Genomic DNA, 21,333 nt, shown 5'->3' on the forward strand with positions numbered 1-21,333 from the left:
GGGTTTTCTCTGGAAAGACTGAGGAATCTCAAGAGATTAGTGTAAATCCCTTTGCAACAGTCGTCCCTGTCACAGGCCGACTACAAGACAGTGAGTGTGGACTAGTCATCTAATTTGGGCAGAGCTGTAGATTGAGGCAGCAGTAATAGCAACAAGCTCAGGAAGAACGACTTGTTGCAGACAGATATATCCTCACTGAGCTTTCTTCCAACACACTGTTCAGACCAATCTGACAACAACCCTGTTCATTCAGAGGAGTCAGGATTTAAATCACCATCCACCCACAAGGTGAGGTGAAGGTGGCTGTGCTTCAATAATAATAAGTGTGTTAAATCTAATGTTAGTCACAGACAGATGGTGTTTAAAAAAAAAAAAAAAAAAAGCCAAAAAAAAAAAAAAAAAAAACCTCATCTGTCGTTATGCAGCACAAACAGCAGTCCCACTCCACGTGTGCATCCAAGGAGATTTATTACTCAGAATTTGACCAGAAATGTAAATACCAGCACCATGACTTCCCCTAGTTTAACCCCACCCCTAGAAACTAAAAACCTAAACTGTGCGAAATGTGTGACTATATTGCATTTTCATATTATATTCCTTTTGTGATGGCAGTTAAGACACATGATATTGAAAGGAAAATTAATCTCTCCATGTGACAGTTTAATTGCTCTTTCAAAGGTATCTGCCTTGAAAAAATGAAATGATCAACAATAAAACCCTAAATTTCACTTCATTTTCTAGCATAAACAGTCAAAATACAATCTACTTAAGGATCCTATGATTATTGATCTACTTTATAACTATTTTCTGCATTTGGGTTAAACTTCTACAAATAAACAAATAAAAATGGAAAGGGGCTTTTAAAAGCTAAAGGATTATGGTTGAAGAGGACTTTATCTTACAAAAACTAACGACCTGTTTAAGTGCACAAGATCAGTTGCTGAGTCACAGTTTAGGGAAAAAAAAAAAAAAAACCTGTGCAAGGGAACGATGGTCAAACAAAGCTTAGCCAGGTTTCTAGAATGACTTTGCAGAGATTATCCATGGTACATCTGAACACTGTCACGTGTATGAAACTTGTATTTTTATTAAAACACACACTGTATAGTGATTGCTAAAACTAAACTCTAGGTGTTTATGTAACAGCTGCTGCAGTGCCAAGCCTCTCTCATTAGTAAAATTGGGCAGTTATGTCCTGTGGTGTCTTAATCCCTGCTGGTGTATTAATGTTGCCTTTCCAGCATCAAATCATCCACTGCACCCACTGAAATCTTCCCTCCAGTCTGCTGACACCATTCAACACAATGTTTTATATAACAGTAATCATCATAAGTGTTGATATCAACAACTAGAAAAATATGTGCTCTCTTGGATTGGGTTATTACACACACACATCAGTAATAGAGATAGAAAAATATGTAGTGGCAGTAAAAATGAGAAAAAATGATTAGGTTTGATTAAATGCACGAATAAAGTATTTTGGATTTGGATCACTGTGTGGTTGTCTGCTGTCAGAATAAGGAGCTTCCACTCATGTTTTGAATTTTGGTGGGTGCTAACATATTGGCTCACAGTTGGGTCATGATGTACACGTTTGTTTTTATTTGCAAGTCTTCTCTGCCCTCTACTGGCAAATAATTATAAATCTTGTTAACCCTGGAGAACCCACGGGGTCAAATCTGGCCGCTGTTAATTGATGCTACTCAAATTACAAACAAAACATTAAAAAAAAAAGTCAATTTTAACTTCAAAAGCCCAGAGTGCCACTTCTGACCCCTGCATAGAGATACCTAGCGGATGAATATTAAACTAACATGAGACAGAGTAGTGGTGACAAGATGGCTGACCACAAGCTGTTTTGTTGAGCTGGAAACCTACTCAAACAAAATCTTCTTCTCAGAAAACCAGCGGTTGGTAAAATTGTGATTTTTTTTGGTTACTCTATTTAGTAGTAGTTTGCAGAATGCTTAGAAGTATGTTTTATATTATTTTTGGATAAATTAGTGACTGTGAGCTAATTCAAAAAACGATGGGTCAAAAATGACCCTTTGGTTCTTTCCTAAATCCTAAAAAAGGGAATAAAGGGTTAAGATTGAAAAAGTGGATATTTTGGTGTTCAGTGAACTTAAAGCAGTCATTTAATGAAGTTCATAATTTTCCAAAGAAGAAAAGGGTTCTTGGGTTCTCCAGGGTTAAAAAACAGAAAATGTAGATAAAATGTATCATACTTTGATAATAAAATGTGTTTTTTCATCATAAAACAAAAATAAAACTCTTTAGCATTTACAGGTCCCATACTAACTAATATATACATACTAAACGTTTTAAAACAAGACAGTATACAAACATTTTAGTGCTTATTAAATGTACTGTATATAGACAAAAATCTTTTTCACAAGTGTTTTGCTGTGTTGTGTGATTCGTTGTTTATATATCAGCGTCTACTTATGTGGTGATAAATACACTGTCAGTTTATCTAAAATAAGAAAGGAAAGGGGAACTAAAACACAAAAAAATTAAATTTTAAATGATCAGAAAAATAAAATCGCAATTCTAAGACATGAAAGGGGGAAAAAAAACATCTAACTTGGTTGCGATTCTAATAATGTCAGTAATTCAGGTGAGTTGATTTTCATATACGTTGTATTTGTATAATTTGACCACACGATGTCGCCGGTGTCTTGAGCTAAATTAAAAAGCCTCTCCAAGTTGCGCGTACTGTGTGTGGCACGATTTGATCCCAGCACATCACATACGCTCCATGCAAGAGTCTTTATGTAACTACACTTTTTGACGTTTTGGCTTTTTGCTCACATTTTCAAAATGGAGTGAACAGACAGAAAGAAAAGCTGCTCAGGGGTTTATCGCTAATAGTTGAATTCCCCAAAAGGATACTTACTTATAGAGACTTTGTACTGGGTTTATAGATCTTTTACGAATGTCTTTTTATATATGTATATATAGTTTTAAGATTTATTTTCTTATATGAACCCAGTGTGGGTGTGTGCGCGTGCACCGTAGAGGCCTATTCGTTCGGTATTTTTCTATAACACCAAAGTCAAGAGCCGCACACTGGACATTAAGAACAGAAAACGCTTTTTTCTTCCTGCTCTTTTGGAGGGGTCGTGATGTGGTGCTCACTGGCTCTTATTGGTTGAAGTGATTGCTGCCATGGTTGGAAATTAACATAAAGGAGGCAAGTGGCGAAGGGATCCACTTGGGGGCAAGCTGGTGATGCGTCATAGCTCTTGGTGAAAAGGCGAGACAATTAAAGGGCTAAAATAAAGCCGAACCTGCTGGTTAATGTGCACAAATGGCCACGAAGTCACTCGTGCTCTCCGAGCTGAGCACAAACGTGCCACAGGTGACAGGAGGTATGAACACAGAGATGGGAGAATTGGAGCACCCTACGTATTGCAAATAAGTAACTAAATCTCTTAAACTTTGCCATGTAAGATTAGCGGCCGAAACCTCTTCACGGTGCAGAAAATATACGATTTCAACACGTCACTTCTCGGGATATCATGAACCAGCATCGGAGGCGGCTGAAACGACAAGTTGAGGAAGCTGAGGAAAGCCATCTTCGCCGATGAAACAGCCAAGTTCCTCTGCGCCTCTCCCTTTACGCACAGGCGAGGTGAGAACGGAGAGCATCACATCAATGTAGAAACAAAAAGACCCATGAGTCATCCGAGGTGCTGAAAGATCGGCAGCAGACGGGAGAATCACAACTACAATTCTGAAGCGAAAAACATAATTAAAAGCACATCATGGACGGAGAAGGGGGATCCTCTGGGCTGGCCAAATCAGCGGCAATAAAACTGTCCGAGATGGGCGAAAGAACCAAGCAGTTAGGCACCGCGATGAGGGATCCTCACCAGCAGAGACGGATCATATTAGTGATCGTTTGTGTGGCTCTCCTGCTGGACAATATGCTCTACATGGTAATCGTGCCAATTATTCCAGACTATCTTGCTGATCTGGAGAGTGAGCAGTCAGAGCACGTTCACGTAGTGATGCACCCCAACACTTCAGCCAACAGCACAAGCCAAGACAAAAGCAACAAGGACAACTTAGATGTCCAAATAGGAGTACTTTTTGCGTCTAAAGCCATCCTGCAGCTGTTAGTTAACCCGCTGTCGGGAACTTTCATAGACAGGGTTGGATATGACATTCCACTTTTAATTGGACTGACTGTTATGTTCCTATCTACCTGTATATTTGCTGTTGGGGAGAACTATGCCACGCTCTTTTTTGCCAGAAGTTTGCAGGGTCTGGGGTCTGCGTTCGCGGACACCTCTGGAATCGCCATGATAGCTGACAAATACACGGAAGAGGCAGAGAGAAGCAGGGCGCTCGGCATAGCGCTGGCGTTTATCTCTTTCGGAAGTCTGGTGGCGCCTCCTTTCGGGGGCGTCCTATACGAGTTTGCGGGCAAGAAAGTGCCCTTCATCGTGCTCGCCTGCATTTGCCTGGCGGACGGCGTTCTGCTACTGACTGTAATCAAGCCGTTTTCCAACAGGACTAGAGATAACATGCCAGTCGGCACCCCCATATACAAACTCATGATTGACCCCTACATAGCTGTGGTGGCCGGGGCGCTGACAGTGTGCAACATCCCCCTGGCCTTTCTAGAGCCCACTATAGCCAACTGGATGGAGACCACCATGCACTCCTCTCAGTGGGAAATGGGGCTGACTTGGCTCCCAGCCTTCTTCCCTCATGTCCTCGGTGTGTACATTACAGTTAAGCTGGCAGCACAGAATCCAAATTTGCAGTGGTTCTACGGAGCTTTAGGTATGGTTATCATAGGAGCAAGCTCCTGCACAGTCCCTGCATGCAAAACCTTTGGGCAGCTCATCGCCCCGTTGTGCGGCATTTGTTTTGGCATTGCACTTGTAGACACTGCCCTGCTACCCACACTCGCGTTTTTAGTTGACGTGCGTCACGTTTCAGTGTATGGTAGTGTTTATGCTATCGCAGATATTTCCTATTCTGTCGCATATGCTATGGGCCCCATAGTGGCCAGCCAGATAGTGCACAGTCTCGGGTTTGTACAACTTAATCTGGGCATGGGTCTCGTCAATGTGCTTTACGCACCAGCCCTGCTGCTGCTGCGCAATGTGTGCCAAATGAAACCGTCCTACTCAGAAAGAGATAACCTGTTAGAAGAGGCTCCGCAGGGGCTGTACGATACTATCAAGATGGAGGAAAGAAACGCCAAAAAGAAGAGCTACCGTTCGGCTGGGAACTGCCTGTCAGTAGATGAAAATGGATTTGACCCTTTTAGAGCACAGCGGTCTTTGTCAGAAGAGTCGTCCGGTGCGGAGTACACTTAGATCGGCCGCTCTGTGACCGTCCTGGAGAGATGTTTCAGGCAGGTTATAGTCTAGTGATTTCAACTTTTATGGCGGTACCGATGTGCAATATAGACACCCAGTCACCAAAATCATGATTGTGTGACCGTTTTCCAAAGTTTCTTTTTTTCTTTTTGACTGTGACTTCATTGTATCGAAAAAAGTCTATGTAGCGTTTGTCATGGACGTAAAACGTATGGAGTTTTGTGAGAGATCAGCTACTGTTGAATCTGTGTGTTACTGAATATTGTAAAAAAAAAAAAAAAAAGAAAGAAAAAAAAGATATAAATAGATAAATGTGCGTACAAGATTACATGGGACCAACTTTAAACAGCACATTCCCTCTTATACAAAAAGGCTATATTTTTAGTCTTTTTTTTTTTTTTACTTGCACATCAAAGGCCTCAGTTTCTTTTCTTTAGATTTTGTTGTTAAAAGTGAATTTTGGTTTTGTAACAAGTTGGCCTGTGGAATTATTCTTTAGACAGTTTTAATGGTTTAAAATAAACGCATCACGATACATGGATTTTGTACATATGTGGATACATGCACAATGCAAATGATGAAACATACGTGGACCTTTACGAAGTGTATGTGTGTGTTTGTGCGTGCGCGCGTGTGTGTGTATGTATGAAAACTTTGGTGAAAACGTAGCTAACAAAGCCAGTCTCCTTAAGATGAACAAATATGTATTCATTTATCAAACTCATTTTAATAAATCTCTGTTCGGATGTTACACTGGTGATTTCATTCTTATTTCGATCTTCACATGAACAAACAACGTGTGGAATTCAAGTGAAATGTTTATTATAAAACTGACTCAAATTGCGCTTTTCTTCATAGAAAGGGATTCAAATGAAAAGTCATGTTATTCATATTATGTATATGAAAGGTAAAACCACGAAACTTTCTATAAGCACTGAAAAATAAAACTCTCCAGACTTTGCACGAGTTCAGAGAAGAGAAAGGAAAACACTGGCTACAGTCTGAAAATTTAAACGATAAAAATGAACAAATCCAAATGCGCAATAACTTGGGAAATTAGGTTTCGACTAGAACACATATTGATACTCCGCAGTAATAAATCCCGTATAGACTAAAATCAGGGTCAAAGTCTGCAGAAAGCTCAGGACTCAATCTGAACTGAAAAAGCACCACACAGTAACAGGTCATCCCTGTGGGACTATACAGGAGGTATGAATGACAAACTAAAATCGTCTCTCATTCCTTTTTTTCTATTAAAATTCTTATCGGATATGGACAGACGGGGGGAAGCAAGCTGTCAGATAATATGTTCCGCGAATAGATTTCGATGGGAGGAGTTTCGTGCCTCAAGGGGGTAGGTAGACGAAAACACCTTCAGCATCTTTTCCAAGGCGCGCTTAAATGTGGAGTCACAGCCTTATGGCGAAGCGTGTGGAGCGCTCCAGCGCAGAAACGGAGCTTTACGCTAATATGGCACTTCACGGCAAGAAGCAGAGGCAATTTGAACTTGAACATACTTCTCTGACCTAATAGGGAAAATAGCGATCAGGTAAGGTAACTTTTTTTGTCCTTTCTCTCAAATAATAAAGGAGATTTTATGTTTATAAAAACTTATTATCCACTGGATGAGTCAAGTCTGGCGCGCAACGAGGAAGGTTATTATTCAAAAACATTTAATCTCTTTAAAAGTCCGTTTTGTTGTCAAACCAAAATTTGAAAAGTTACACATCAAAACTTCACTTGTTTTACATCAAACCAAATTGCAAAAAATAATCCCAAACTACAATTTTTTTTAAAATTTAAATTGCCTTTAAAAAGCGAAGTGTCACAGAGATCAAGTACACATTCTTGAATTTATTCACAAAGTTTTAAAATTACATCTTAGCAGAAAAAATAAGCTTTAAAACTGAAAGAGATGAAATGACTTTTAAGATCCATATCTTTGCTATGGTGAGCGATGAGGGGCAGCTGGAATTCAAGGATAAGACGCAAATTGCATTAGGCTGCAAAATGAAGAGAAATGGAAGCCCGCCGGCTCATTTTCAGACAGAATGTTGTTCCGTTTCTCAGCAGGCCTAATTTTATTTACTGCGTGTTTTACTTTGCTCTTCTCTTTTTCTCTAATGTCTTAAAACATGGCTCATGCAGCGAAGGCTGAACTTAAACGATCTCTAGAGGGTTTCCACATTATTCTCCCTTGACTGGACTCGAATGCAAAGATGCCAATCTTGGAGAAAGCTACGGCCAGAGACCGAGACAGTGAAGTAGGAAAACATGTCATTGCTGTTTCAGTAAAAAATGTTTTTCTTTGCATCAGCACTCACTTCATATCGAGAACGATTTGGTACTGAACAGTGTCGTTGTCCCTGCTGCTGAAATAGGCAAAGGAACGATGGTCAATTTCAGCACCAGGGACAGCGACAATTTCACTTATGCAAACTGACCACTAGGGGCGAAAATTACACATCAGGCCTTTCATCTTCCAAGGGTGTAAAACCTTATTCCAGACAATGATACTGATCATTTATCGCTTTATGAAGTTAGTCAATATTTTAGCCAGTGGTGGGTTATATTTTAATGGCGTCTGTATTATGCTCGATGTTGTTTGATTGGCTCTGAATATTATTTGGTGTTTCCAAAGCATGTTTTTTTTTCCTCTTTTCAAAAACGTACAGAGATTTCTTCCAGATTTCATGGAATTCATAGCTAAACGATTTACAGTCCAAATTTACAAACCTAATATTTTGGGCTGCAGTAACCAGTGTGCAAACAGATTAGACAGCAGACGGAAAATAAAAATGAATTATTTCTGGAAGTTTAAAGACAAGATGTGAAAAAATTGCTTTAACCAATAAACACTCAGAGATGCTGAACAACTTCTGTCCTCTATCATGACTACTGTTGTTTTTATGAGATCAGGTGTTGCCTAAGGTCCCTGTGCCCCCACTGAAACAAACCCTTGACACATACTTGAAGTGTGTCCAACACCTGGTGACTGAGGAGCAATTTAAGAAAACAAAAGCCATCGTGGAAAAGTTTGGGGCTTCTGGTGGTGTTGGAGAGACTCTCCAGAAGAAGCTTTTAGAGAGGAGGGACAAAACAACCAACTGGGTAAACTCACAAATCAACAAGATACGCTGCTGCCTTTTGCTGCAGGTGCATGACCTTGTCAAGACAGAAACAAGAATAAATCCTACGCTTCCTATAACATTGCTGAATAGTAGCTGATTGTTTCACTGTACCCTAACTCAATATACTTTTCACACAATACAATTTGTAATTAACAGTGTTTGTGTTAATTATCCTTAAAATATATTTGGGTATAGTTGCGAAAAGTAAAACTAATGAAGATTTATTGAAGCCTCACCTCAAACATAGTTGCTTCAATCTCCCGTTCTGTATGTGGGTGATCAGTAAGACCACAGCTCATCCAGTCCAGGCAAATCCATCATGCTCCCACTCTTAGACCGACTCCTTCCCACGCTCCGTTTCATCTGGCAGTGATACACTGTAATGTTTTTTTACTTCAGCACCCACAGGTCTCAGCTCTAAAAACAATAACTTCAGTTCAAAAACCATTAAACCTTAAAACAACATTCTCAAAAAAACTGTCCCTGTCCTTTTATTTAGGTCTATGACTACTGGCTGGAGGACATGTACTTGAACAACAGGTTGGCCCTTCCAGTCAACTCAAGTCCTGCCATGGTATTTCCTAAGCAGCCATTCAAAGATCACAAAGATGCCCTCAGGTACGTGCCGGAAATTTGCTTCTAGTAAAATATCCACCTTTCTTTGTTAGATATATCTGCAACACCTACACTTTCACACAGTAAAATTTCAAATGCAAAACCTTGTCAAACAGCTAAATGTTTCCACTGGGCTGCACATTCCACCAAAAAGTTACTCATTGTGCGACCTCCCTGTTCTACCAGGCACTGAACTGTAAAAAAGTGAACGGCAGAGGCGGAATACTGCACATCATCACTAATGATACACATATGTATCGTTCAGGTCTGTAGCTGCTGACAGGGTTTATGCTCTTCCCAGCAGGCACAGACCCAGATAAAGATCTGAATTACAGACATGGAAAGAATCACTGGCATTATCTCTTTGCCAAAACTCTGCCCATTATTAAATGAGCTGTGGTCCATCAGACATTACACCAGTCCGTCCAGCCATGCAGGTCAACATTAGCTTTTGTCAGCTCATGCTGCATTTACTGAATATTTCCAGACTACCCCAAGCAGCTGGTAATCTACTGACAAGGCCACTTATTAGATTGGGAGTGACAGGGCCAAGCTCTCCACAGAGACTGCTAGTCAGACCCCATATAGCGGTGTGGTGCAGTGCAGCCGCCTCCTTTGTATCGATCTAGCTTTGAGCGTAATAACTCCAAGACAAATGACATACAGCATAAGACCTGACAGGGTTCTGTGTTTTCCCTATTTGCACACACTGCCCACTCACATATACAGTCTTTCTCTCACAAACACAGATAAACACACAGCTCACCCACTGTATGCCAGTAATTTTCCCCTAATGTGATTACTGTTAGTCCTTTGAAAGATGAGAGTATAGCCAATTATATTCATCAGCCAGTCCGCTGTGTATTCTCACCGTTTTATTGTAAACTCTGTGCCCAGTTTTCTTTTAATTTCACCCTTTTCATCTTTTAAGATTTGCTGCTCATCTCATCAGAGGAGTGTTGGACTATAAGGCTCTCATTGATGTGTAAGTTTCAAATTACCTGTCACCCTATGCTCTCAACTGTTACCTCCTCAGAATTAAGTCAGTGTAAGATGAAAATAAAATGAAGTATAATAATGACTGATTTAGAGTCCTCAGAGGTAATCACACGAGTGAATTAATGTCTCACAGGCGAGCATTACCATTGGATTTTGCTCGAGGCCAGTTAGCAGGGACTCCTCTGTGCATGGAGCAGTACTACCGTCTCTTCACCTCCTATCGCTTCCCTGGGCTAAAGACAGACACACTGAAGGTCCAGATGAACACAGCCTCCTCAGCACCAGAGCACATCATTGTCGCATGCAAGAATCAGGTCAGGACACTGACTTCTGAGGAGACTTCTCACTCTCCATTACGCTTCAAACTCAACACAGTGCCCATTCCATATGAGCGTAAAATATAAATAAAGAACAAGGATAGTTTATTATTCAGTTTAATCAAGAGATACTGAAAGCTGCTTCATTTCAGGCAATATTGGCCTCCAGTGCAGATGTAAAGTGTACTGCCACTCTGAACATCTAAACACTCTAGAAGACACTATATGCTCTGTCTGTATTGCCACCTTTGAATATAATGCCTCACAGCTATCAAAAGAACACATTTATATCCAACTATAAAAAGTAAAAACCTGCAAAATAATGCAACAGGACAGAATAATAGAAGATACAAAATATTGGAAGTATAACAGATCTATCTAAACTTCTAATTGCTCACATTGACAAATGAGCCAAAGCCAGATGAGTATATTTCAATACTCAGGCTGAGCAGATGAAGACACTTGATGAAACGTTAGATAATTGTGCCCATATCTTTTCAAGGTACATGCAATACATGCTGGGGCTATAGTTACAAACAGCAAGTCTTTATTTTGTGTTTCTTTTTGAACAAAAAATAAATAAAACCACAAAAAACGATTGTGCCTTTAAATTACCATTGAAAAAGGCACAGTAGGGACACTCACCTGAAAATGCTTCTGGGAACTATCAATCTGTGGTACGTAAGGGCCAGTCCCTGTGGAGATACAAGCATTTAAATAAATTACTGTTGATTTAATCTGACACTTGGTCTGAGAGCTTCCTTGAGTCACATGTTTAACTGATCACAGTAGAGGAGAAATATTTTAGGTACTAATTGACATTTTAAGGCCCTGCCATTACTGCGAGTGTCCGATAAAACACAAAAACCACATCTCAGTGAAAAGCCCTACAAGACAAAAAAGTTGCAGTTTCATTAGCAGCTTCAAAGTCAGAGAATCCATTATGTCTTCCAGGTGTTGAAGCACATAATGACATTTTTAAGAAACATGATTTCTGTAATCTGTCTTTCTCACTAGTTTTTCGTGTTGGATGTAGTCGCAAACAGCAAGCAGCTCAATGAGACAGAGATCCTATCCCAACTGGAGAAAATCATGAAGATGGCAGAAACTGCTGAAGTGAGATTCCCACCTTTTGGTATCCTGACATCCGATGGGAGAACAGAATGGGCACAAGCCAGAGATGTATTAATAAAAGGTGTCAGCACATTATTTTTTTCCCATTTTCAGACGATTTATATTACTGTAAGCCATTTAAAATGATAATCCAGAACATATTTGATCTACCATTTTCATTCAGATCAAACTAACAGGGACTCTCTGACCCTGATCGAGAGCAGTCTGTGCGTGGTTTGTCTGGATGAACCCAGTGGCCTGAAGCCCAGTGATACCATCAGGGCCCTGCAGATGCTGCACGGGGGTGGCTGTGAGAAGAATGGGTCAAACCGCTGGTATGACAAGTCACTGCAGGTAGGACTAAGTTCAAGGCACTTCAATTTTCCATAAATGCAGAATTTGCCCCATTAGTTAATCCATCATTTCTCAGTTCGTTGTAGGACTGGATGGGGTATGTGGAGTGGTGTGCGAGCATTCACCATTTGAGGGAATAGTTATGGTGCAGTTCTGTGAATACCTGATGAAATACTTGTAAGTTAGCTCACTGCTGCAAAACATAACCATATACTGAATATTGTCTCAGTGAATACTGCTGAGGATGACAGTGTAGGAGATACACATGTTGTTCTGAACAGAACAGGGAGTCCATTTAAGATGGCGAGGGCATCCAGCATCAGAGAGCTCCCCCCTCCGAGAAGAATGCTGTGGAAATACAACCCACACATCCAAGGAATCATAGCAGCATCAGGAGAGAGACTCAAGAGGTAAGAGTGACAAAAAATAATAATTCCAAGTCTCTCGAAACATCGAGTCTTATTTTTTGTGCTTTGTCCTTCAGATTGGTGAACAATCTTGACATGGATGTTTTCAAGTTCAAAGCTTATGGGAAGGAATTCATCAAAAAGCAGAACATGAGTCCAGATGCATTTATTCAAGTCGCCTTACAACTTGCATTTTACAAGTAAAGTATATTCTATTTATGTCTAATTTAACTGAAACAAAACAATGTCCTTTCCAATATGTTGATCATGACTGTCATGTACTTAGATGCAACAACAGGCTTGTATCCACCTATGAGAGCGCGTCCATTCGCCGTTTTCAAGAAGGTCGGGTAGATAACATTCGCTCTGCCACCCCAGAGGCCCTGGCCTTTGTGACGTCCATGACCGATGACAGAGCCACTTTCAGTGTGAGTCATTTTTCTCACTTGGACCCCAATTACTGAGTAACTCCTACATTACTGTTCATCACACCTGTGTATATAAAACAGGTGCAACCAGCCACTGTGGCATGCCAAAACCTGCCTCCCCATTCAACCTGATAAACTCCCTACAGTTTGAATGGATCAATAAAATGAATTTACTGGCTGGAATACTCTTTTTCAAATAACGTTAAAGTGCTGTGTTCACTTTCTGCTCTAAACTGTACTTTACTTCTACAAAAGGTTTCAGAGAAAATGAAACGACTGAGGGATGCCATTAATGCCCAGACAAATTACACCACAGCTGTAAGTAATTTTCTTAACATATATTTAAAAAAAAAAAAACAACAAAAAACACATGATTTAAATGTCTAAACACCGTTTGACAGCTGATCTATTAATTAAGCACCCTGAAATAGTCTGCAACTGCAAATTGTCTTTTTATCCTCCAGTTTTTGTCGGGGGGGTAAACAATGTGTTAATTAGCTAGTCTTAAATAGTGTTTTAACCTTCAAGGAGAACGAGGTTACAGTTTCTACACTGCCAGTTTTTATGTTGCACACATGATGGAGAGTGGTATTGATTATCTCATCTAACTTTAAGCAAGATACAAATAAGGAAATTTCCAAAAACATTTTATTCCCATAATGAAGGGGGGGGGGGGGTAAAAAGGGCAAAAAATATTAGAGAAAATATTTTGGGTGAAATATTATAAGAAGAAAGAGCAATGGGTCAGAATCATTAAAGTTGTAGTCCACAATTGGTGTGCAATTTCTATCTCAGTTATCACAGTCCACATGGACATGTAGTCCACAGTGCAACAAACAATCTATGAGGCTCTAAATCAACATGTTTCATTTACACTAAGCAAAAAAAATGTGTTTTCAGGCTATCACAGGAATGGCAATTGACAATCACCTCCTCGGGCTTCTGAGGATCTCAAAGGAGCTCAACATGGAGAAGCCAGAGATCTTCTGTGATGAGACGTATCTGGCCAGTAACCACTTCATCCTCTCTACCAGCCAGGTATTCCCCACTCTGTTTTAACTTGAAAATACAAGCTTAAACCTGATACTCATAATTGATAAGCAATAGATACATTAGTAGAGACTGATCGTGTCAAAATACAACAAAAAATACACAGAACTAATTAAAGTATTTTGCTTATGTTGATGTTTAGTGTTCTCTCTGAGGTCTGTGTGCCAGACTCATCTAGTGCCCTTAGCGTGAATTCATTTAGACCATCTGTTTTTAGCTGTAGCTGTTGTCTCAGCACTTGCATCCCACACATAATACATAATATATGCATTTTACTGTACAGTTACAGTACATAAACTAAATGAAGCACAGTACATTTATGGAAAATCTGGAAAAAAAAAAGTTACTTTTTCTGTGTTGCAATTTGCAAAAATGCTATTTATTTTTGAATAAACAGGAATGAAGATCATCACTTACATGGCTTATATAAATGTTTTCTCAAATCAGAAACAGCACTTCAATAACTAAACTGGTTTAACCCAGGTTGTCTCCTGTCTCCAGGTCCCTACCACAATGGAAATGTTCTGTTGTTACGGCCCCGTGGTTCCCAATGGCTATGGTGCCTGTTACAACCCACAGTCAGACCACATCATCTTCTGTGTGTCTAGTTTCTGGGAGAACACAGAGACGAGTTCGACTGTTTTTGCCAAAGCCCTGAATGAGGGCTTGCTGGAAATCTGGGAATTGTGCAGCAGAATCAGCACTGCAGCTTCCAAACTAGCTGATAGCAGCCAGGGAGCCAGCCAGCCTCATAAATCAGGGAAGTAAGTCATACTGACAGAACATACCTATTTACCTGTTCACCCTAACAGTCTTAGTCTTAGACTTTAGCCTTCATGTGTCTTTGTTGTCTGTGCATAGTGTTTCTTTCAAAACAACATTTAAAGCCTTAAAAGTTCATATATAACTACTGTATATATGGCATATAAGTGTGAAATATGTAAATGAAAACAAATCTTGAGAATATTTTTTGGTTCAACACGGATCCTGCTCGACTGAGCAGACAGAGATTGGTCTGCTGCTTTTAGGAAACTGAAGCCATGCCTGATTTGTAGCACTGATGTGAGGGGGAACTTCTCTTTTAGAGAGTGAATTACCTAAATGATCCAAAAGTATCTCTCACATACATGGAGCAGTACTGTAATAGACATGGCAGGATCATTAAAAAAAAAAAAAAAAATCCTACAGTGTTTAAGTGACTTCTACCAATTATGCCATCGTGTTTCATGGTGTGACCTGTCTCTGTGTGTGTTGGTCATACTGTGATATCCATTTTAATGTGCTAAGATTCTTTTCACTTGTATTGTATGTACAGTTTTGGTTCTACTGACACCATGAGGTTGCCAAAGAGGTTGCACATTTGTGAAGTCTGTCTGAAAAGGCACTTTATATGAATATACTTAGGATATGAAAAAAATATCAGTAAACAGAGAATTAGTTAAAATGATGTATGATATGGTTTCAGTGGCACATCTGAAGTCATCTAGTTGTTCTGTATGTATGTGTTCTATAGTTCGGCAATAATAGACAAGTGTAAAATGTAATGAACAGTGCGACTTGATGCAGTCTATTGGTGACTGAGGCAAATCACTGTGTCCATATGTATACAGTATAAGCGCTCATTATTTGCACGTAGAGGTAGAATGAGGGTAGTGTAGCATTGTCATACTGTAGGTGTTTTGTGCAATAATAGCAATTGCAGTGGGGATGTATGTGCAATTTACTAAATCACTTCATCAGATGCATGACGTGTTTGTAGTATGAAGTTAACTATGGCTGTTATTTTTGATATTCAGTAATGTTAGGGTAGAATGAACTATGATGTTATCTACCATGCTTCTTCTTTGGGATAAAAAAAAAACAAAATGTCCGTTTAAAGTGTACTGTCACTTGGATTCCCCTGCAAATGTATATTGTGAGTCTTGTTTCAATCTGTGATGGTTCATGTTAGAGCAAATCGACTCAGTCGTCTGTAGCAGTGAAAATGTGAGGATATTTGTCGTCCTATGTCCAGGTGACAATGTGAACTGTATAGATCATGTCAAAATCTATGTCAAGAGAAGACTAAGAAACACAGATGCATGTTTATTCTTCCATACTAACTGTAGTTTTATATGTCCACATAAAAAGATTATATAATGACAGAGTAACATATAAGTAACAAAAATGCCTTAAAAGGAAGTGATACTTATTTTCTTGCCAGTTGTAATATTCTACCTATAATATTTTTGTTAAATCTATGTTAAATGTTTTATTGCTGATATTAACTTGATATGTTTCCACTTTGCTGTCTAATCTGAGTGATATATGTAAAAGAATTTAATGTTTGTGACATATTGAGTGGATTTTCGTGTGTCATTCACAAAACACAGCTACTAATTCCTGTGAGTAAATGAAAGTATTATATCAATAATGTGGCCTGAGAAATTAATGTGACATCCATTCATGGAAACATTTGGTGAATGGCAACTAACGTGTAACAGGGAAAATATAGTGTTTTATTAATATTCAATGAATGCTCAGTTAAAAGTGATGTTATTTTTTTAGACTGCAATAATATTTTATCCATAGAAAACATTACCATATGACTCTGTAATTAAACTGTTTAAAGCTGAACTCAATTCCACAAATTAAATGATCTTTAAACTATCATACCTTATATTGTCAGTGTTTTGTGTTTCAGTGGGGGCTCATTGTGGTTAATCTTTCAACAATATACAATTATCAAAATAGTTTGGTTGCACAGTACAGTATAATGTCTGTAGAAAAAGTAAAAATCCATCAGTTGTGTTGTGTGCATATTCAATATGTTGTGATCTCAGGCAAACAGAGGCTAATTTAAACTGAGCATATTTTAAATTCTCTTCTAAAATCAACAGAATCACAGTATGGCCTGTTCTTTTTCATCAGTAATGGTTGTTTTCTGAAGTAAGACATTACACACATAAGAACAAACTTTCATTTCAATTTTGAAAACTATGCTAAGCTAACACAGCTGTAAAGCTAACCAATCACAAGTACAACTATAATTGCAGAAACAATTGGACTCATTTGCATAGGATTGTCTGTTTGCTGCATGACCACTTCACTAACACCCTCCCAACAGATGGCCTCGTTTCACAGGCATCTGATAAGGTCTTTAGGGAGAGACCCAAATTTAATTCTCCATTGGTTAAACCACTGAACTAGGTCGACCAAGTGCCCAAAAAACATTAAACATTTAGTCAAGCTTCTATGAGCTAGTCCAATTAAATCTGGAATAAAAACTGTACTGAAAAGACAATGCCTGGTGGCTATGCTACTCTCAGTATTTCTAAGGGTAACAAAAGCATTCATTGTGCTGCATTCAATTGTTCACTTGAAAAAAAGTAAATAAGTGTTAAAGCGAGAAGGTCTCTCTTTAGCACTCTGACTCTTTCATCTCCACACAGCTGCCCAGTGTGAATGTTGGCTTGTCAGGTTCAAGAAATTACAATCAAGATCTGACACAGTTTAAAAAATTGGCATTGACAAGCATTTCTGGTGCAGTGTACTGGGCTCTTAAATGAGCTCAAGTAAGGGTTGGAACACAGATTCAATTATGTCTTCACCACAATAGACTGGTACAACACTGGTATTGCTGGAGCACTAAGCAGCCTGTTTGTCAAGGCTGATTTTCGGTAGTACAGATCATTGTATAGAAAACATTGTAGATATCATCTTGCAGGTGCAACGCCCAAGTGTCCAACCATGAGTTTATTGACAGAACATTAAGCTGGGTCATCTACACCCAATGCTGGAGGCGACCAGTGCTTTCACTGCATTAGGAGCAGCTAGTGACAAGTCTTGGCACTGAGATCAATGGCGGAAACCCACCTGGAGATGGATGATGGGGGAACATTACCACTAATAAGTGTCTGCCACGCTGCAGACGGAGAGACACAGCCTCACCTGCTGACCGCTATTGACTGGAGAAGGGAGCAGGGCTGTCCAGATTCCCTCCTCCCTGCTTAGGGGCCTGCCATAGTCCATGAGAAATGAAACACCACTGAGGCTGGGCTTCTGCTTCAACTGTAAATGACAAAAAAAGAGCAGGGGGTATGTCTATACAAGTGAGTAACAAAAAGATCCATCAAAGCACAATAACACACTGAAGAGAACTTCAGTAGGAACAAATAGAAAATAAATAGCAGATTCAATGTCACAATTTGACCTTGTCTGCTAGTTTAGAAATGTAATTTAATTCTAAAAATCCAAACATATAAAAAGCTAATATCCTTTAAAAGTAGTTACATTTTTAAAAAAGATTGCAAAAGGCACCAATGAATTGCTTTCTGTCCTTACAGCTGACCAGTGGACATGTGCCAATACCCCCAAGAACATCAGCTGTGACAAATCACATCCCGCTGTAATCACTAATCACCATGCAGTTGTAATGAGCCACTGTAATTGAACATGTGCACATGAATCAGAAATAACAGCTATAAGATTACAATCTGACTCCATTCAACAATTAGTTACCCTGCTCCTGTCATCTAAATGCGTTCACCACACTATTAATACATATTAGTTAATTCAGAAGCCATGAGCAATGATGCTGCCATCTTTGAAAATGAGACCAAGCCCAACATTTTTCCCTCTCAAATGGGACAGGAAAAAAAATGTTCCACTGTCTTGTGCTCCAGATATTGACATTTAAGAAGAAAGTCAAAGACAGTACCACCATTGTTCCTAAAATCTTTCAATTAAGGCTGAGTCTTTATCATAGCTGTCTATTTTCACTCAGAAGGATTCTGATAATGGCCATTCTGGCATTTAAACAGGAACTGCTCCCAGGGCAGAAGTTACATTTATACACCATCTTGGAACCTAATTGGGCAGGACATGAGGCTCCATTAAATAATACGGCACAGTATATAGTATATGCCAAGAGCCGATTCCGAGCACTTATACGGATTGAGTTACATCTAAGTTGGATATAAAAAGCATCAGTTCTGCTATGACAGAATCCTTCACAGCAAAATCCAAATCCTATGCACCTCAGCATGAGAAAATGGCTTGGAATTAAGGGGTATGTGAAAATTAGTTTTCATCAAATTAATATAATAATGAACTGCTGATATTTTCTGAAGGACTGGATGATATTATATAAGCAATGCAATTAATCCCAACAGAAAATATTGAAATGACTGCAGACTGCATAACCAAACATTGCTGCATATCGCTGCAGTAGGAATGCCAACTTCAAGCTCTTTACTTCAGCAACTGTCAACAGTTTCTTTACCTGTTTTGATATGTTATAATGAGGTTCTGCTGGATGACAACCTGACATCTATTCATCTCAAGAAGCACTGCATCTAATTTCTTTTCCTATTTACTCTGTGTTCAGTGCAGGTACTTGTTTTCTCATGGTTTTCTAAAGAATAATCCATCCACAAGCTGCATGTCAGCTGTAACACAAGCCACGATACTGTAAATGTAGTACCTAAACAGTGTTGGCAACGCATGATTCATTTTGTGATTGGAAGATCAATAACCAATTTGAAGATGACCTGGTGGAGAGGATCCAGATTGCAGGGCTGTGCTTCGATGTGCAGCGTAAATCTCGGGTGGTGGATGTGCGTCTAGGCCTGCCACAGCTCCTCCTCTGGGGAATGATTTATTCCTCAGTCCTGCAACATGTCCTGTAGCAGTTGGGCTCTCATTGAACAACCAGGGCTAATTTGAGGGCCTCAGTGAATAACGTTGCTAAATAAAGAGTAGGGATGGTAAACAAAAACGTCAGGGTGTTACAGCTAAGGAAAGTAGAGAGAGTTATGAAAAAAACTCAAGCATTAATCATTAGCTTTATCATCATAATATTCTCATCAGCACATGCCTCTATGTCTCTCAAGCACACACATTCACTTGCAAGATCGAGCACAAACAAGCAAAGAGAGGGAGGATAAAAAGTGAGAGCCGATGACTGGAGAGTAGCGAGTGGAAGGTAAATGTTTGTGCCAGGCCATCATCTTAAGACCAGATCAATCATCTACAAGAAGCATTGCAAAGAGACAATCACTTACATGCTCTCCTCGCATCGGAGTAACAACCGTTCACCCGCCTGCATGGCCTCCCAGTTCAGAAAGAGAGCAGCTCTGAGAGCCGGTTGTATAAGTGCCAAATATGAATGGATCCAAGATGACAGTAGGAAGAAAAGTTAGATGGAAAGAACTCATTAGGAGAGCTGCACTCTCCTCACAAGCCCCATCTCAGTAACATGGAGAAATTTGTGAATTGGCCATGAGTTTTGAAGGATCTCTCATAAAGCTTGACAAGTGAAAACCACCACCAAGCAGCTAATAGCCATGCTGTCATAAGGGCAAATAAAAAGGCATGAGTTTGCATGCGTGTAGGCTTTGTGGCTCTGGTCATGTGAAACACACACTTTGCAATCCCCTCGGTCCCTCAGTTGCCTAACATATCTTTTCTTCTGCCGGGCCAGATGTGAGTTGGAGGGACAGTTGGTGGGGGGGGGGCCATTGACTGAGGAGAAATGGAGGGAAAAAGGTGTGCTTCATTAAGTGCTCAGCTCCCAGGTGGCCAATTGTCCCAGTAGCATTGTCCCTGTGGAGCAAAGCTGTACGGGGTTAGAGAGCAGATGAACAGAGGCCCGCAGTGAACAACAGCAGCAGCATCCTTGAGTCCACAGCTGCCATTGGCTCCATCACTCTCAGGACTACAGGAAGAAACCCACATGCCATGGAGCAGCACCCACTTCCTGCCTCAGCCAATTACAGTGACAAGTTAAGAACAAATGCAGCTTTAACAGATGGGAGAACAGAGGTGTTTCTTCACTTCGTTTGTTAAAGAAGAGACAAAGCCTATTTTGATGCAGTTCTTGCCTCAGCTCTAGAGGGGCATGGAGATCTTTTTTAAGTAATCATAATGGCTGATCCTTATTTTTATGTGACATTTATAATGGTTGTTTTGCCAGAGTACAGTTTAAGAATGAGATAAAAATCTTAAGACAATTTTCTACGTTTCAATAAAAAAAAATGTAAAAGATGTTAATATTTGCATGTTTAACCTGCATCTATGCATGTGTGCGACACAGCCCATAGATTTCAGTTTTCTGTGCATTCCAAATAAAATATTTTACATGAAAAGTTGAATTATTGTTGTCCTATGTTAACTATAATATAATATATACTCTTTTTTCCCAATGTACAGTAGCTCCTAATAATTAGACAACAAAATAAAGTAAAGGAAATAAATACACAAATTCTATCGTTGCCCTAACCCTGCTGCTTAAAAAAAAAAAAAAAAAAAAAAAAAAACCCATGGGGAACACACACATTAAAATCAATGAACACATTAGGTTTTACAGCTCAGGGGAGTTCCTTCTGAAATAAACTTAATCCTTCCACTAAGAGATGTAATGAAAAATAAGAAAAGAGACATTAGGAACTTAATGGGCCACAAAGCTGTGAAAGAATACTGCACAGCCACTTTTAACAGGTTTGGCTTATGTGGTTTCTGTACACTTCTGAGCTCATTTGTGTTTATTTACTTCCAGGGGGCTGTGAAGGTAGATGGAGAAGGAGAAGAGAGAAGCG

General features: G+C 39.5%; 3 protein-coding genes across 7 annotated transcripts in view; 2 read left to right on the forward strand and 1 right to left on the reverse strand.

The window, feature by feature from the left end:
- LOC113135582 (poly(ADP-ribose) glycohydrolase) overlaps positions 1–21,333 on the reverse strand; it is a 48,547-nt gene that overhangs the window by 3,796 nt on the left and 23,418 nt on the right. For 2 of the 5 annotated variants that reach the window (XM_026315720.1, XM_026315723.1), the window contains exon 18: positions 16,445–17,806. In XM_026315720.1, the coding sequence (XP_026171505.1) occupies positions 17,642–17,806 (165 nt within the window). In that variant the 3' untranslated portion in view covers positions 16,445–17,641. Of the gene's footprint in view, positions 1–8,709; positions 8,891–16,444; positions 17,807–19,287; positions 19,484–21,333 lie in introns of those variants that run through there. The other 3 variants (XM_026315721.2, XM_033325757.1, XM_026315722.1) reach the window with 3 other exon arrangements.
- On the forward strand, positions 3,562–6,214 carry slc18a3b (solute carrier family 18 member 3b). Its single transcript, XM_026315729.1, has one exon. It carries the CDS (start codon positions 3,771–3,773, stop codon positions 5,337–5,339), a length of 1,569 nt encoding a protein of 522 aa, XP_026171514.1. The 5' UTR covers positions 3,562–3,770; the 3' UTR covers positions 5,340–6,214.
- chatb (choline O-acetyltransferase b) lies at positions 6,223–14,554 on the forward strand. The gene is made up of 15 exons (XM_026315732.2): positions 6,223–6,891; positions 7,491–7,606; positions 8,262–8,453; positions 8,973–9,091; positions 10,020–10,073; positions 10,221–10,401; positions 11,422–11,599; positions 11,702–11,871; positions 11,948–12,048; positions 12,153–12,281; positions 12,356–12,478; positions 12,565–12,706; positions 12,962–13,024; positions 13,607–13,744; positions 14,258–14,554. The coding sequence occupies exons 2-15, from the start codon at positions 7,562–7,564 to the stop codon at positions 14,522–14,524; spliced, it is 1,902 nt and encodes a 633-aa protein (XP_026171517.1). The 5' UTR covers positions 6,223–6,891; positions 7,491–7,561; the 3' UTR covers positions 14,525–14,554.

Source organism: Mastacembelus armatus, chromosome 19 (genome assembly GCF_900324485.2).
Source record: "Mastacembelus armatus chromosome 19, fMasArm1.2, whole genome shotgun sequence".
Taxonomy (NCBI): domain Eukaryota; kingdom Metazoa; phylum Chordata; class Actinopteri; order Synbranchiformes; family Mastacembelidae; genus Mastacembelus; species Mastacembelus armatus.